Source organism: Prorops nasuta, unplaced genomic scaffold (assembly GCF_024137725.1).
Source record: "Prorops nasuta isolate Cenicafe-Biocafe unplaced genomic scaffold, Cenicafe_Pnas_1.2 PNAS00016, whole genome shotgun sequence".
Classification (NCBI taxonomy): Eukaryota; Metazoa; Arthropoda; class Insecta; order Hymenoptera; family Bethylidae; genus Prorops; species Prorops nasuta.
In genome coordinates this window covers 5,595,150-5,613,872 of record NW_027116813.1, presented here as the reverse complement: position 1 = coordinate 5,613,872, position 18,723 = coordinate 5,595,150, and the positions used below count along the sequence as shown (strand labels likewise).

General features: G+C 32.1%; 1 protein-coding gene and 1 long non-coding RNA gene across 4 annotated transcripts; both read right to left on the bottom strand.

Annotated features, from left to right (window-relative positions):
- Positions 1-2,794: 2,794 nt before the first annotated feature.
- Positions 2,795-4,247, bottom strand: LOC136779333 (uncharacterized). 3 transcript variants are annotated; one of them, XR_010823558.1, is made up of 4 exons: positions 3,896-4,247; positions 3,647-3,796; positions 3,447-3,581; positions 2,795-3,084 (listed from the first exon to the last, which is right to left on the bottom strand). It is a non-coding gene; the product is annotated as an uncharacterized lncRNA (long non-coding RNA). The 3 variants fall into 3 exon arrangements; XR_010823557.1 differs by having other exon boundaries at positions 3,647-4,247; XR_010823559.1 differs by having other exon boundaries at positions 2,795-3,045; positions 3,647-4,247.
- Positions 4,248-13,509: 9,262 nt separating this feature from the next.
- LOC136779354 (uncharacterized) lies at positions 13,510-15,612 on the bottom strand. The gene is given in 1 exon segment (XM_066736880.1): positions 13,510-15,612. A coding segment is annotated over 1 exon segment (2,103 nt).
- Between the last annotated feature and the right edge of the window lie 3,111 nt (positions 15,613-18,723).

The window sequence follows — 18,723 nt, the reverse complement described above, 5'->3', positions numbered from 1 at the left end:
GGTCACCAGTCGATGAGGACGGCAAGAATATGCGAGAAAAGAAGGGAAGAAAGAAAAAAAAATTTTCTATTAAGGAAAGATATTGGGAAGATACAGGGAAACCGATAATTGAACACACATTTAACATATACACATTATATAATTAGTATGATTAATAAAGAACAGGAAAAAGAGAGCATCCCACCGCTGCCACCAATTTTGTAACGTTCAGAGTTGTACGATTATTAAATTTAACATGATGCTCAATTACAATTTCATATCATTGCTGAGCCTCTAGGTAGCGTTATTATTCTTTTAAATAAGGCGTCCTAGGTAAGGAAAAATAAAACCCTGGGCGTACAAAATGAGAAGGAAAAGTGAAATTCAAAATTGGAAACAATATAATTCAAATGTTACCTGGTGATGAACAACAATAATAAAAAAAAACAATGAAGAAGGTAGAAGGGAGACTCTCCTGTTGCTGCTTCTCGGACTACGGTCGTCGTCGCCGTAGGGAACCAGGGATGATTGTGTGAGTGTTTGGTGAAGAGAAAAGTGTGCACTGAGTCAATTAGCGAGAAATAATTTTAATTTAGTAATGATTTCGCTTGATTACAAAAAAAAATATAAAAAAAATTGTTCGTTTGTATTTTAACAAAAACCATAACGCGAAGCTTTGTCTCACTTTCTAGGTTCGAAACTTATGCAAATTCTTGAATTTTACTTAATCAAAGTCGTACGAGATGAGTGAATGTAATTTAGGGAAAAAAAAAATATGAGTGTAACTTGAAAATGAATGAAAGAATGCATGCGGCGCCCATCCGCTCCGCTCTTAAATAATTAGCTGGGGGGAGGACGTCGCGTCGCCTTCAGCCAATCAGAAGGCGCTACTGCCTAAGCTTGGGTAAGCTAGAGAATGAGATAAAGGGTGCTGAGCTTGCACCTTTGTATACAATCGTTTACTTATAACTAAACGCAATTATTAAATAATATTAATCAATTTTAAGATTAATACGGCATTAGCCGTCGCATAAGCAAAAATGTGTCCTAAACCGGACGCGAGAGAAAAGTAATCCCACAAAAAACAAGCTTTGCTTGTAAAAAAAGGACGGCAAGTACATAAGTCGTATCTAGTATGATTAATATATAGTAATATAAAATATTTTAATTAAAAAAAAGTAGTGAAATCCAAATGTTAGGCAAGTATAAATTTTTTCCATGGCGAAAATTGAAATTTAGAAAAAAGTAAATAGTAATACAAAAATTACTTGCCAGGCCCGTTGTATGCAATCATATTAAATAGCCACATTTTTAACTTACGAGAAGCAATGCTTATATTGCAAGATAGCAACTTACACATGAATATTACGGGCCCGGCAAGTAATTTTTGTATTACTATTTACTTTTTTCTAAATTTCAATTTTCGCCATGGAAAAAATTTATACTTGCCTAACATTTGGATTTCACTACTTTTTTTTAATTAAAATATTTTATATTACTATATATTAATCATACTAGATACGACTTATGTACTTGCCGTCCTTTTTTTACAAGCAAAGCTTGTTTTTTGTGGGATCTTATAACGTTTTGTAAGAATATAGGAATTAAAACTAAAAATTCTTTTAACTAATTCAATCTAATAAAACATTTTCCAATGTTCTCATCGTTCCATAATGTAAAGCTTCAATTCGAGATATTAATTTATTAATCTATTAAATATAATACAAAATATTACAATGATGAGTTCTTATCATAATTACACTTTTAGAGGCATTTAACATAGGATTCAATGACTGTTTGAGTTATATTTTCAACATCATATACCCAATATCACATTAAAGCCTTTCGCTTTCAAAAATTTGTTTCTAAATTTACCTTTAAATCCACTTTTTTCTTAGGTGTTACTCTCACTATCATCTTTGCATTATGGCTATTTCCCTGGTAAACTAGTGACATTTATATATTCTTTTCATTAATATAAACTGTAAAATATATACCAGTTAATGCAATGGAAGTCTATGTTTTTTAGGTATACTGCTTTCAGTTTCTTGAAGTTACACACTGTATGTTCTATTACATGTGAAATATTGAAATTATGAATTCCTTTCATATTTACACATTTACATGATTTTATTATAATTTTCATCAACTATGTTATTTCTAATTCCAAAGTTGTATGCCCAAAATCACCTGCAGGCACTTCACTCTCAAGGATTTTCTTATAAATTAACTCATATTTATCCATCACTTTTTTAGCTGTTAACCTCAACATCAACTTTGAATTATGGCACTTTCTCCAGCACACTAGTGCCATTTATATTTTCCCTTCATTAGTATAAACTAGGAAATACACCAATTTATACAATGGATGCCTCTCTTTATTAAATATACAGCTTTCAGTTTCCTAATTTTATTCACCATATGCCTGATCACATGTAAAATATTGCAATCATGAATTCTTTTCATATTTACACATCTACATAAATTTATTATAATTTTCATCAACTATGTGATTTCTAATTCCAAAGTTGTATGCCTAAAATCACCTGCAAGCACTTCACTCTTAAGGATTTTCTTATAAATTAGCTCATATTTATCCATCATTTTCTTAGCTGTTACCGTCAATATCAACTTTGAATTATGGCACTTTCTCCAGCACACTAGTACCATTTATATTTTCCTTTCATTAATATAAACTAGGAAATACACCAATTTATACAATGGAAGCCACTCTTTTGTGGATATACTGCTTTCAGTTTCGCAAAGTTATTCACTGTAAATTCTATTGCATGGAAAATATTAATATAATGACTTCTTTTCATTGTTTCATTTCTAGATGACGTTATCATTAAAATTATGATTTAATTGACTTATATATTTCAAAGGGTTTATGCCCAAAATCACCTGCAAGCCTTTCGCTATTAAAAATTGGCTTCCAAATTAATTTTTTAATTTCTCCACCTTTTTCCTTAGGTTTAACTCTCAACATTAACTTTGCATTATGGCTCTTTCTATGGTAAACTGGAATCATTTCTGACTTCTTGTATTAAATATTACAGCTTAACCCTGCACAATGACACAATAAACATGTTATTGTAAATCAATCTGAAATAAAATCTCACTAAGTACCAAAAGATATATTACATATTATATTATAAAAATCAATGTTATTCTTATAAAAAATTAAATTTGAATAATTTTTTTAGTAATAATAATAATTTCTTTCTATTCTGATTGGGGAAGCGTAGGTAAATATATGGTTTTAATACTTTTTTATATTATAATTGAATATTAAATAACGATTAGAAAATATTTATCTGCTTTTCTTTAATCGTAGTAATAAGAAAGATTTATTGTCTCATGGAAAATTGTTTCTATATATGATATAACCTATCGGACAGTTGAAATCCATATGAGTTTAAAGAAAAGAAAAATTTAAACATGAAATTTGTTATTGATTTCCATACCTGGATGTTTAGCATATGTTTAAACCTCATCCTTCTCTGTTTCATTTACAACCTTTGTTAATCTGCATTCTCCAATGACAGGGTATTTCCAAGAATTGTTATAGCATTTGGCACTGGTTGGCATCAAACTGCAAACTATGAAATAATGCCTATATATAACTTTGTTTTAATTAAACAAATTCTTTTTACAATGTACTTACTTTACATGAAAATGTTTATGTTTATAGCTATTGAGACACTACCGTGTGTCTTAATTATGAGTGAATGTAACAAGATTATCCTTATCTGTTTTATCTGCAATAACCTGCATTTTTGAATAACAGGGTATTTCAATAACCTTTGAAGTACATCTGGAAAGAGAGACTCAACAAAGTAATTGTTATATTTTAATACATGCTTGAGCTGAATTAAAAAATAAATAAATAAACAATTAATTTTTAATTACATACATTTTAAGCGGTTGAATGAGTTACACATACTTTACCATGTGATAATGAACAATTGGCTTATCTTTTTCTTTCGCTAGTAAATTGACATATCATTGAGTCATCAACAGTTAATCACATTTCAAACTACTGTTTCCATTGCTCAACCAGTACTCCGTAGTTGCATTAAACCAAAGCTCTGTTTTCCAGCAACACATGGCAGCACTATCTTCATTATCTATTTTATTATAAAAAGTAGTAATATCCACTGGAACTGTAACTGATTCCTCTTTAACTATGGTAGTACTTTTTGGTGCTTGCATTTTTCCAAGAATTGTTATAGCATTTGGCACTGGTCTGGCATCAAATTGCAAACTATGAAAGGATACCTTGTATATAACTTTGCTTTAATTAAACTAATTTTTTTCACAATGTACTTACTTTTCTTAAAAACGTTTATGTTAATTGTTGTTGAAACACTACCATGTGTGTTGGTTATGAGTGAACGTAACAACCTCATCCTTCTGTTTCATTTACAATTTTCGTTAATCTACATTCTTCAATAACAGGGTATTTCCAAGAATTGTTAGAGCATTTGGCACTGGTATGACTTCAAATCAGAGGTGCATACAAGGAAAATATTTTATTTATAACCTGAAATAAAATCCCACAAAGTACCACAAAATATTAAATTTTAATATATTTTACAATGTTGTGTTACTTATCTGATTCTCCATCAGACTCCTTCATGTATTTATTCCTTTAGTTTAATTATCTACACTTTGAATTATATCACACTATTTTTATCCTAATACAGAGTAATTTTGATTTTGACCTTATTGACAGTTCTATCGAAATCGATCGAAATTAGGGTTATGCCGGTATTGAATATAGCAGTTGAATATAGCAGCCAACTTCAGCCCGAGACATACAGAAGCGGTCAACTTCAGCCCGAGACATACAGATCAGCCCGAGACATACAGAAAGGAAGGAGAAGAATTTCAACTTCGGCATATATATAGCTAACAGAGTATGAGATCTCTGGATTGCGTGAACCGATTTTAATGTTTATGGGCTCAAATGAAAGCTCGTTCAAAACCATTTTAAGAAAAGCTTTGCTTAAATCATGATAGTGGATTATTCACAAAGAAAAATCGGTTTGAAAATTAGGACAGCCAAACTTGCTGTATAAGAGAGTAGTGCCTCGACGGCCGTATATACATGTTATTATCTACTTTTTTCTGTACTTGCCGTCGAGACACTACCGTGTCTCTTGATAATATAAAAAGGAAAAAGGAGGAAAATCGTGAGAGGAAAAACGATCGCCGTTTTAGGGTTAAAAAATCCTACAACAATTAAATTGTTAAACGGTAGACCGCTTCCAAGGCGAGTTATAATAGAAAAAGATTATGCACGCGCGTGGCTACTTATCCCGTTACTCATGGGACCGGATATCTAATGTTTCTTATTCCTATGGTTGGACTTATATAAACGGTGGCCCGAATGGTTACGGAGAAGAGAAAAAAAAACGTTTAAAATAATTAAGCGTGAAGAAAGAAAAAATGCCCTAATGGTTACGGAGGAAAAACGCTTAATATTTTATCGCAATTATGTTCCCCATGGTTTATTAGGGTTAGGAAAATCGAAATTCCAATATCTATCTTCGTAGATAATGGAATTTACAAAGGTTCGATTGTTCTCCTTTCGCTGAAGGGTTTCTTTATGCAAATAAAAAGCATGTTTGCAGCAAAGGCATGTGTTAAGTGGGGCGATGAAAAGCAATGATCTATGGCAGATGTTGCAAAAGATGTGGTTAATATCTTTTGCAGCTCTAAGACGGTGTTGGCGAATTGCTGCTAGGATACTTCGTTTGTTATCCGGAAGGGCGGCCTCGCAATAGGCACAGATCCTTTGGGCTGGATTGGTCCTAACATACTTATATAGTAACCGCTCACAAACGAAAAGTTCCTTTGGGGCCATGCTGGTGACAGAATGGATTTGGTGATTAAAATTTGGACACAGGATGTATTAGAGATGGAATAGAATGGCATAAGGCAGTAAGCGTGAGATCCGCTGACTAGCGTCTGAGAGGAACCCTTATCGCGAGTAACGTGACTAACGGTGGGGTTCCAGGAAAACAAATAAAGAGAGAGAAAGAGAAGAAAAAGAAAAGAACAAAATTAGTATTTGTTAAATAAATTAATCCAAAGAAGGGGGAAAAAAATATGGAGGATTGTAGGATGGGGAGATTTTGGATATTTAGGAAACTTGGATTTAATGTGCTGCTTGCAACCTTTTATTCCCGACTAAGGGAAGGTGCTAGCATTTTAAATGACCAGAAGAATAAAATAGATTATCCAACAGGAAAATGATTAATAAAGGAAAAATTGTCTAGCAATCGAGTTAAGAAGGGAGAAAATATGGGGAATTGAAAATGAATAAAGGAAAATTATTTAACAATCGAGTTAAGAAGGGGAAAAATATGGAAAATTGAAAATGAATAAAGGAAAAATTGTTTAACAATCGAGTTAATTAATTCCTTTCTAAGAAGGGGAAAAATATGGAGAATTGAAAATAAGGAAGATTTTAGACATTTAGGAAATGAATCTAATTTGCTGCTTGCAATCTTTTATTCCCGACTAAAGGAAAGCGCTAGCATTTTAAATGACCAAAACAGTAAAAAAAGATTAACCAACAGAGAAAGAAGAGAAAAACGATGAGAAAGATTATTTAACAATCGAGTTAATTAATTCTTTTCAGAGAAAAGGGGAAAAATATATGAAGAATTGGGTCCGCACGGCGCGATGGTAAGACGATCGCTGGCGCGTTTTGGAAATATGGAGCATTCTTAAATATAAATAAGACATTTATTCCTAAACGCAAGGGAAGATATGAATGAAAACATTTTTAAATATAAATAAGACATTTACTCTTAAACGCAAGGGAAGATATGAATGAAAACATTTTTAAATATAAATAAGACATTTACTCTTAAACGCAAGGAAGATAATAAATGAACCGAAATGTTCATAAAACAACTTCAAGGGATGCTAACGATCGGTCTGAACAAAATAATGAAAGTATCGGAACAATGTTTCATTTACTCTAGAGTAACAAATCTATTTAAAAAGGAAAAAAAAATTTTGGGAAACGCTTAAGAATTTAGAATTATCGGCCTGGACGTTACAACATATATTCCAGATTTTTGCTCATACATATATTTCATATAATAGACATTTTTTAAGGTACATACACCTTCATGATTCAAACATGCTGGAAGATGTGAATTATGCAAGCTATCTTCTAAATCAAAATCCCCCCACATAAAATTATCTACATTAGTTATTTCTAAATTACAAATATCTCTTAACCAATTTGTATTTTCAATTCCTTTCACAAAAATCTCATCCTCATAATCATAGATATACTTCCTTATAATATCTTTATATTTATAGTAGGGTGAGTAGCCATCCATCCAATTTAAGCCGTGATAATTTAGAAAGAACCAGCTAAAAAGAAACATTATATTAAACAAAAATAATATATATTTTTTCTTTTTCATATACTTACTCTGTCCGCTTTCGCTCCTCTTCACTTAGCCACGAATATGAATAGGGCGGTGAAAATAAAATATGGAACATTTTTTGTTCTTGTATAACAGCAAATTCTTTGATTATAAATGACTTATCCGTCAAACGGAATCCTTGAAAATCAACGAACGATGGTGCCATTATGCCTACGTTTTTTATACTAAAATAATTCTATTTAAATATGAATGTTTCATAAAAATTTCTCCCTCTCTTCAAGCTAATTGTTCTTCATCCCTCCTACTATCCTCACCATAGGTCAAAACTATCTCCCACTATACGTAGCATAGGTCATAAATATTCTCTTGAGGACCAATGATGTTTCCATTCTTCCAAGAGTGGCAGGTCAGTCATTTCCCCACCGTAGGACAAAAGTTTTGTTAACCCTTGAAGCATCTTAGAATTACCGCCCACTACATGTAGCATAGGGCAGAAAATATTCTCTCTTAGAGCCAATGACGTTTCCGTTCTTCTTCTAAGAGTAGGATAGGCATCTTCCTACCGTAGATTAAAAAAATGTTGACACCTCCCTAACAGTGCTTAAAAACCTCGAAGAAATCGTAGGGCAGGCATCAGTATTGTTTGAACGTTTGCTTCGTACGATAAATAACATTCCATTTTTAAAATGTCTTCACTGTTACATATTACACATATAATTGATTTTGAGGGGGTTTATGATAAACAGAAAGTTTGTGCATAAAGAAGTGGCAATTAAAAACTTAACTACGGGAAATACGAAATACGGTGCATTTCGTGTTCATGAGCCGTATAAAAGTTTATCAATTAAGGACCAAAAAAGCGTAAATTTCGTCTTCAAAAATATTCACGGGATAAAATATTGCAACACAGGATATGAACATTATAATCAAGAAGATATTTACAAATTTGCGAATAGCATAAAATTGGATTGTGAATACCCCCTAGTAGCTTATAAAGGGGGGCATGTAGAACAGGATGTTCTGAATTACTTGGATATCCCAAATACAAATTTGGAAAGGTTTGGTGGTCCCAAATTTGATATTTTGATAACCACTATAAAACCTTGCAACACTCCGTGTAAACTACACGTAAAAATGTTCACCAATCATACGAGAAAGCCTATACATTGTGTATATCAAGAGGTAAACGTTTTCGCACGATGGGTACATCAACAAATAGATGTGAGTATCAAATGTTAAACTTACAATTTATAAAATATTAACTGGATTTCTCTGTTTCAGATGATTGAATAATATATATATATATATATATATATATATATATATAAGTTTAATTATTAGTTTAATTGTAAAACATTTAATTTTATATATTTGTATAAATTGATGTATATTTCCTTCATTTTTTATATATTTGTATATCAGATCAATTATAAGTTTTTATCATTTATATAAATTTTATGTATATTTGTTTAATTATAAGTTTAATTGTAAAAACATTTCATTTTATATATATAAATAAATTCCGTCTGTCATGTAACTCTTCTACCAATTCTTTCTTCTCCTCACTCTCATGACTATTCCACTACGTATTATGTTTACACTAGCTCATCAATCACTGGCGGTAATATAAGTTTCTTTAGAGCATAATTCAAATCATTTTCTCTTTTCTTCTCATTGGCAGTCGTGATTTCCTCTTTTTGATGCTCATTAGAGATATAATTTGCAACAATTTTCAATCTACCATACATATCTTTCCGTAATGCCTCAACTTTTCGCTCCAATTTATTTTCAATATAATTGACTTTATCATTCAATTGATTAATTCTTTCACTAATATCATTAATTTTTTCATCAATTTCATCAATTTCATCAGTTTTTTTCAGCAGAGTTGTAACTTTTTCCTCAAGGCGGTTACCTTTTAGGTAATAGTGAGTTAGCTTTTCACTGTATTCAAACAATTCCCTCATTAAGCTATCACGTGCAGTCATCGAATTACGTAACAGAGCAGCCATATTCACAGCACTTGTCTCATCAGTAACATCACATTCTAAGTTTGAAATTATTTTCTTCTTGGCATTAAATGCATTCCTTTTTTTATCAAACTTTAACGTATCATTGTCAATTTTGTGTGAATAATTTCTCACTTTACCGGTATTGAAACCAGATCCGAATTTATTTATCGACATAGTGAAGTAGCACGTTGAACTAAGAAAATCTTGAAACTGCAATCTCTTTTATAAGATACATAGGTTTAGTAACAGCTAGGACTTAATAAGTTGCCCTATCAAAATATTAATATTCCTGAAATTGATGTTAAATTGTTATTCTCCCCAATAGGGGAAACTATTAAAACTATAACCTTTCATTTAGAGGATATTTTGTTATCCGCTTCATAAGTTTAGTTAAAGCCATGCAAAGTTATAATTCCATGCTCGATGGAAAGTTAATTCCTTGCACGATATCAGCAACTTATCACAATAGTTATCTACAATTTAACTAACGAGAAAAGGGGGGATTGCGGTAGCCACCTAGCGGCAATTACTGGTACTATAAATTAAATTGAACTAGTTCACCCGTGTGTGTAATTACGTAATATTAAAATACCATTAGCGCGAAAGAAGATTAAGGAAGGCAGTCACCTAGCGGTGACTACTGGAACTAGCAATTAACTCAACCTAGTTTATCTGTGTAGCAGAGTCGGAAATAGTTAGGCTACGTAAGGCAACTAACCATCTACTTCGAAGGGTGAAAAAACCTTCCCTCAACTAGGGCCCCGTAGGATAACTAACCAACGGTACCATAGGGTGAAAAATACCCCCTCCCTAACCAAACCCGGTCCCACTATAAGACCTTCCAACTGTGACATAGGGTGAAAAATACCCCCTACCTAACCAAACTCGGTCCCACTATAAGACCCTTTCCTTCCTCATCCCCACCACTACCATACTAAGAGAGTCTTATCCCCACCCATCCCCCTTCCACACCACAAAACAGCTTCCCCCACTCCCTGTCATCGGAACCGCATAGCTCCTCTACTATTACCAAATCTAATAATTTAATGGCTACATATAAACATTTTATAACAATTAATAAGTTATACAGGAAAAGGATTTCCATTTGCTTCGAATTGTTCGGTAAACACAGCATTTTATATAGACTGAGAGGTCCGAGAATCAACGTCGCGCTCCTTTTCGCTTCCCAATCCTACCGAAACTTGTCGAAAGAAGCCGATAGCCTTACGGTCAGTCGAAAGAGAATCCGAGTAGCCGAGAAGTATGAAATAAGAATTAGAAAGAGAGAAGCGATGAAACTATACCGCTCTCGCTTGCACCCGAAGTGAATCGACGTCCAGCGAAGGTAGCCGAAACACAGATATGCCAAACGGCAGTGTGGGTAGCCAGTAGTTCGCTTTTCTCCGCTAGGAGTGCAAGTGGGCACCTAATAGTTCGGTTTTCTCCGCTAGGGGTGCAAAGATCTCTCACGCATGACGGTTGCATGTGTGCGTGCCAGCTTGGTCGACGTGGTGGGGAGAGGGATTTCCCACGAGTTACCAGCACTGACTCCGAACGATTAACCCGGCTCTGCTCAACTCCACCCGGCCCTGCTCGGCTCTGCTCTGCTCGATCCAGCTCGACTTTGTTCACCCACCTTGGGAACGACCTTCACCTCCAAGTTGAGCAGCCAATGTTTAGCGGGAGTTTCAGCTCCAGAATCCTTACTAAACGAGAATTCGGCAGCGCGTGCGTGTCCGTGATCCTTTTCCTTGTCGAATTCCGAAATATAGGGCGTTTAAGAGCGAGAAGGGGCGGAAAAATCCTTTATTGACTTGCTGAAAGTCAAATCAGGCCAAATCAGTCGTCACTAGATGAAAACCATTTAAAACTGCAGAAATCCTGAGTCACAGGAGGAAGAGGTTAAGTTACGAAATAGCTGAGTAAATTTTGTGTTTAATTATCACAATTATTTAATTGATTTCCGATTATCGTGTATGATTTCGCAAGGTATCGTTTTCCCGACATTTTGAAGTTCGTCATCTGTGAAAATGGCGGTACCGAATCATAGAAATTCTGATAGAGTGACCAGGGGTTCGCTATAAGAATTCGTGGAAAGTTAGAGTTTCGTTACATTAATTTGTAGATACAGTTTTTTTACAGTTCAGTTTTCCATTGAAGAAGAATCCCGGAGGTGAATTCTCCAAAGCAGGAGCTACTCCGTTTAGTTCTCTTAACGGGAATATAGTTTTCCGTTTTCGTTAAAGTTGGCAGGAGAAGCACCAACCTTGAGAAGGGCCTAATTTTGTTTAATATGAGTTAAGAAATTATTTTGTTAGCCTTTGAGAAACTCCTACGAATAAACGCAATCCCGATAAAGTTTTCCTAATTTTATATAGATATTGGAGATCGACATCTTGAGTATGACACCTATCGATTGAGCATAATGTATATTCTAAAGAGAAAAATATACGAGATCTATATTATGGATCATTTATAAAAATGAAAGTGCTTAAATATATAACCTAAATTGCCGAAATCCTATTTTACGCTTTTCAGGAATACATCCACTCTCCGCTTCCACAAGCTAATCTCTATAAAACTGAACTTGTTGACGTTTTGCCGTTACGATTTACAGTATTTTGCGATCTTTCGGTATATTTGGTTCCACGGGGAATCCGGTACCCAACCTTTCATTTTTGTTTAATATCGCTACAGGTTTACGCTGCAATTAGTGAAGGGTAGCAAAAACTTTGCAGTGTCACAATAATTAGTACTAATATTAGTAAATGAATAAATATAAATTAGTAGTATTTATGAAGTTATAATTGAATTAGTTATTAACTTTTATTTTAGGATAAATTATTTTCAAGGACATCAAATGCCAAAAATTATAATATTATTGCAAAATACTTAAGAATGCTATAAAAAAAAAAAGATTTTTAATTTTGAAATAGTTAATAGAAAGAAAATCTTACCATAAATAGCCTTGACGAATCGTGAATTGTGAAGAGGTGCCTTATCTTTATTACCAGAACAAGTAAAATGTTGTGCAGCATCCTGTTTTAAACTTTCCTTTAGGCATAAATTAATAGATTCCCTTATATTAAATCCACCTAAGTATTTAAAGTAATTAACCTGGAAATGATTGCAATAAATTATTTTAATGTCAAAAAGAAGATAGAACAATTTATCTACTCTTACAATATTTGAGTAATCATCATCATTTAATTCATTGATGGCTTCCATTTCTGCAATTGAAGATATTGGGAAACAATCGGGCTTCTCGGGCAGACTTTTTGCTGAGTGCATATATTTCTCTATCCTCTCTAAACGGGTTTCCATTCTCCTTCGAAATGAAAAGAAAATTAAAACTTGTTATTATATTGTTCGCACATGATAATACCCATAGTAACACGTACTTTAAACGATTTTCGATTGACTGGAGGCATTCGATAGATCTGTACAAACTTTAAATTAATAAAATACTCATACATAATGTGAATAGATGACTAAAATTTACCTAATACTTAATTGTTCTGCAGACCTTGCATCACCTGAGGGTTGGGGCTGATTTCGCTGATATTCTAATGAACTGTAATTATTATGGATTAGTACTTGATGCATCGGTTGCGCACGAAAGGTACTGTATGAATTGGCCCTTGGAAAGGAATGATTGGGGCTTGGTACGCTTTGGAAATCTTTAGGCAACGAAGAGGAAATTTGTGTTTGTGATGTGTTGATGCGATCATTTAAAACTGTTGGACGATATCCTATATCTGGAAATGGTTCATTGCCTCTTCTACATTCAGTATCGTATATATTATTATCATAAGTTATGGTATTTTGTGATACAGGCACATAATCTGACTCATATAAAGTCATCCTCGCTTTTTGCATTTCACTTCTGATATCGATTATATCGATTTCTATAGTACCACTAGCTTTCGATTTCTTAGTTGGGGTGGATGCCTCGTCAGATGAGGTAGTCTGAAATCTTATTGGTCTGACAATGGTTCGTTTAGTTCTATCCATGTTTGCTATATGATAAAATTTAACGTATAATATTAATACACAAGGAAAACATACGAATAGAATTATTCATGATAATTTAACACTAATTATTTTTCACAGTATAAGATTACGAAAACCACGTATATTAAAGGTTCGTTGTTATCACTGCTTTCGTCGCTGCTGCTATTTTCGTATGTAGAATTTAAGAAGAGAGGCATCCTATAACATTTTGCATCAACTGTTTCTAATTTAATACAAATGACGTCCTGGCTTAAACTCGAACATTTGTATACTTGAAGTTCAGAAGAAGAAACGCCTACATCGTAGAAATCTTCAGTTTTTTGAAATTTTTTAACTAAAAGAAAATATGAATCATTTTCGAGAATAATCTCATCAACAATGCAAATTGATCCTTCATTTAAAAGGCAACAATTATTACGCGTTTCTGTAGAAATTAAGAAATTTTTAAACGAAATAGTAGAGTATGCAGGATAATTATTGGAACCATCATATTTCACCAAAATTGGAGAAGAGTTAGAAACGATAGATTCATTAAATATTAAATTATTTTCAATTTCTTGCATTCTGTTCACAAATTGTTGAAGAGGAAGGTGCGGTTTACGACAATATTTCCGAAAAGTAGTCATGTTATTCTCGTATGGGAAAGCGGAAAATGTATCTAAGCTGCCCAGAGTTCTTACATCATCAGTAATGTGGAGAAGACCGTGTACGTTATAAGTAATAAAATCTAAACCATAAATGTTTTAACATTGCTGAACGAATTTTTCTAAGCTAAGTTGCGCAAACATAAGATGCAAATTGGAAGGAGCAGGAGATACTAATACTCTGATAGCAGCATGGAGTAGCAAGAAGTGTTTATAAATCGAATTGTCAAGTAAACCGTACGTTACAAATGGACCCGTATAAAGGAGGATTTGTCGAAACTCTGTAGCTTTGTACTTTGTGAAAGCATCGATAGGCCTAGGACGTCGTGCAAACTCAATAGGGCAATATTTTTTTAAAATTATTAATCTATTCGAAATAATATCTACAGATGTGTGTGATAATTTGGTATTTTGAGAGTATTTTCCTAATATCCATGCCATTAAAATTTTTTTCATGACCCCTATACAGACCAGATGCATGTATTCAAATGGAACATGCAAAACCAAACCAATTGGAATTAAGGATAAAGGACTGAAACCCTCTTTATGATGAATTTTGTCGACGCGATTGTAGTAATCAGTATCAGTTCTTAATGTAGAAGTAGTTATAGGAAAAACATTACGACCTTTCACTCGCTTCCCTACTACGTTATATTTCGAACACGGCTTAGACGACGAATGACTGCGATGATTCAAAATAAAAGCACGAACTGGTGCATCGGCCACAAACGACCTGAGACGAATTGGCACTTTATTGCCATTGAAAGTTATTCCACCATTAGACATAATACGCCTAATATTTGAGACAAAGTGTTCAAAAAATTTGAATGGGTCATGTGATTTCTCACCTCCTTTATAAATACCAACAATGATTGGCGTAGTATTTTTAATATTTGCAATTCTAATTTGAATAGGCCATAATTTAATTTCTCCATTTTGGTCTAAGTTGCAACCGTCTGTGTTGAAATCTAAATCTAAAGTATTCATAAATATTGCTGAAGGATTAAATCTTTTTAAATAGCTAATAATTTTTTCTTCTATGTCAAAGTGAATATATTCGCCAGGTGTTACCGAAAAAACCTTTACGCGATCTCGTGGTGTTTGAAGAATAGTTCTGGCGTCCTTTGGTAAATTCAAAAAGCAAGAACGAGTTCGTAATAAACACAAAATGCTATTTATTTGTGTATGGTTTAAATTATTTTTGACAAAACAGGATGCTAGACGTTCTGTGAAAGCAAGTGAAGACGATGCTTCTGTCACAATTAATTTATCAGCACTTTTGAAAGAACATTCAGAAAGAGAGGAACACATAGACATAACATCATCCTCCTGTATACTATGCGGAAAATTATGACGAAGAGGGTTGTCTTTTGCAGTTTTAGCAGTACTTGATGGAGAAGGAATTGAAACATTGCAACAAACAGATGACTGTGTACTAGTTGCGGGATTTGACGTAGGTATATTAGACCTTAACTCATTCATTACCCTTCTTCTTTGGCTCGCAGATAAAGAATTTAAACGTTTTCTAGAAAATGAACGCTTCATGCTACTTTATTCTTTATGTCATATTGTTTGTAATTTAATTAATGCAGCAAAACCTTCCAATTCCCTCAGAGCGTGCAAGTATGATTTTATATTGGTCCGACTAAATTGGTAATAAAAAATATAGCAACTTTCATTAATAGTTCAGTACTCCTAGATTATAATTTAAAGGGTAAAAGTAATGTGTAAATTATGTAACAAAATTTCTTCTTACAATGTACGATTCTAATACTTTTCTGGATAAAGAGAATACAGACTTAAAATATAATGTTACGAAATGAAATTGGTTTAATTAATTTTTAAAATTAGCGATTTTTTCAATGTGGAAAAGTGCTAAGTGAAGGGTAGTAGTACACGGTGTTAAGAAAATAATAGGAGAAGAATTATAGCTTGTGATTGAGAGAAAGAGAAAGAGAAAGAGAAAGATGGAGTGAAAGACAGAACCTGTTTGGATTGTACAGAACGTTCGCGATGGTACGTGTGACATTTAACATTTACATTTTATAAGAGAAAGATGAAATACAGAAAACTCAAAACATTGCAAAAGTGCTTTAACAATAGTATAGTATTGAAAATCAGAGTCAGTCAGCACCAATCGAAATACCTAGTAATAGTATTTGCTAACAGTAGTATTACCAAATAAAATATTACGATATCATATAGACCTTACCTATTCAATATTAAAATTGGATTGAAAATGCCTTTCTATTGTTACGTAAAGTTTAAAATATTTAAATGTTTTCCAATTGATTCGTTTAACATTTAAAATATCTCATGATATATTTACACATAATACAATTTACGTGACGTCTTGCCTAAGATTGAATGACCTAAAAATGCAGGCAAGCAAAAGAAAACATTTGAAGTAAGTATTTAATTTAATTGCAATTGTTAATATTAATTTAGAAAGGGCTAATTTCATAATTTATTATATAAAAAGAGAAAAATTTCTTTTTACGATATTACTATGAAGATTTGAAATTTCCAAAGTGAATAGCCTAGTTTCTTTTCTACATATGTACTGCCTGATTTTTCTCTATCATTTGTGAAGCCGCAAATCATGTGACTAATTTTAAGTAGGTTCGGAGGGTTAAATATAGTCCGTATTACCCCAGAAATGATTTATAATTTAATGAAAAATTTCTATAAAATGGTTTTAACATTACACAAAAAATACGCAAAAATAGCTAAAAATTAAAAGATTTTACTTCACAATGACTTTGGACTTTATTTGTGTTGTTCCATATAAAATACTTAATTATTAACAGAATTTTAATAATTTCAATGTTAAAGCATCTCCCACTAGCACTATCTGCATGTATGAGCGTACCTGCTTCAGTTTAGTCTGATAAAGAATAACTTTTCAATCTCATTTTTATATACTTTCCAACTTTCATGTTTTTACTAACCAGTGTTGAAAGAATTTGAGAAAAAAAATTTTAAATATTTAATAGGTTACTAATAAGGTTCTACAGATATTAAATCAAACTATAAAAGTTCAACGAAAACATTAATATTTACTTAGTTATATAAGAATAATTAGTATCGTCAAAATCATTAAGTTCAGATCCTTCATAAATTTTATGTTGCCCTATATATAATATGATCAATATTGAATCTATTTATAGGAGAGAGAGAGTTTTATTACTTATTTTAGAGCATCTGTAACAGTTACTACAAATGTTTTTATTACTGTTAATAAATTAATTTCCTGAAATACTTTTCAAAAGTCTGATATTTATATAGAAACATGAAAATATAAAAAAATGAGTAACCTATCGTTCACCTATTTTAACAGTCTGTAATAAAATATATAAAATGAATAATAGATTTTTATAAAAAATACTGCAAATGATAGATCAATATACATACTCTTTAAAATATGACAATATATTTCGTACCTTCAAAATTTCATAGTCATAATTTTAAACAATATTTATTATTTGGTAGTAATTTTTGTATAGTTATCATGTTTTGGGGAGAAACTTTATAATTTGGATATATTGTATAAAAATACTAAAAATCTAGTGCAATAGAAAATTTGAGAGAAAACAAAGCAAGAAGATATATTTATTAGGGTGTGTTCCACCAAAATTGTAAGGTAAAAGTTTACCACTTGCAGGATTGCCCAATATTCAAAAATGTTTATGCTGATTGGCTATTTAACGACAAGTTGATAATCCTACATGGTTAACTTTTACATTACAGACTCTGGTAGAACTCAGCACTTAATGTAATATAATAAATTATAACATTCTTGAAAGAAACAATGTCTATTAATTCTCTAATATTATTGTACCTTCTGGTTATGCAATATACAATGAAAGTATATATGTAACATATAATCCAATATGACTAAAGCAGGGAAATAACGAAAAATTACAATATAAATAATCTTATACCTTTTCAAGTATCGAATCATGTATCAAATCCTTTAGATTCAATAATTTTAAATATTTTCAATAATGCGGCAATTTCTGTATATAGTTGAAGTCTTTGTATACTTTTAAGCTAGATAACTATTTACCAATTGCAAGTATCCTTTTTATTTCTGTAGTCTCAGTAAAATAATCATCAGTTATTCAAAACTCTTTTCCTTTGTGCTCTATATAATACATTAGGCTAACAATTATCAAGTATCTTGTATTAAACTTAAGAATGCTAATGCTATTGCAACAAAGCTTTGTACCTGAAGAAAAATAAAGGTTTAAATTATTTTCCAATTGCACGCTTTACAGACAATAACATTTTATTAAAGAAACAAGATCTCCTAATGCAATCGCTTAACTCTACAGCCTTTATTTACAATATAGAGCGAAGGCATTAAGATAAGAGTGAACTAAATTCTAAAATATTAAGAGGGCAGACCACTATAGAAATTAAGGAAAAATATTAAAATAGTTCAATTTTATTAGATAAATAATTAATCTTAACTTATTTTCAGATATAAACCATTCATACGCAGCAGTTTTAAATATATTTTTACTATTGTGTAACTTTATTTTGTATTGTTAAATGTACCCATTGTAATGAGTTCACAAATTAAATCCATTAGTCTATGTAACGATTCTCATATACGGTTTTATATTAATTTAGTTCGGGGTTCGTGTTACT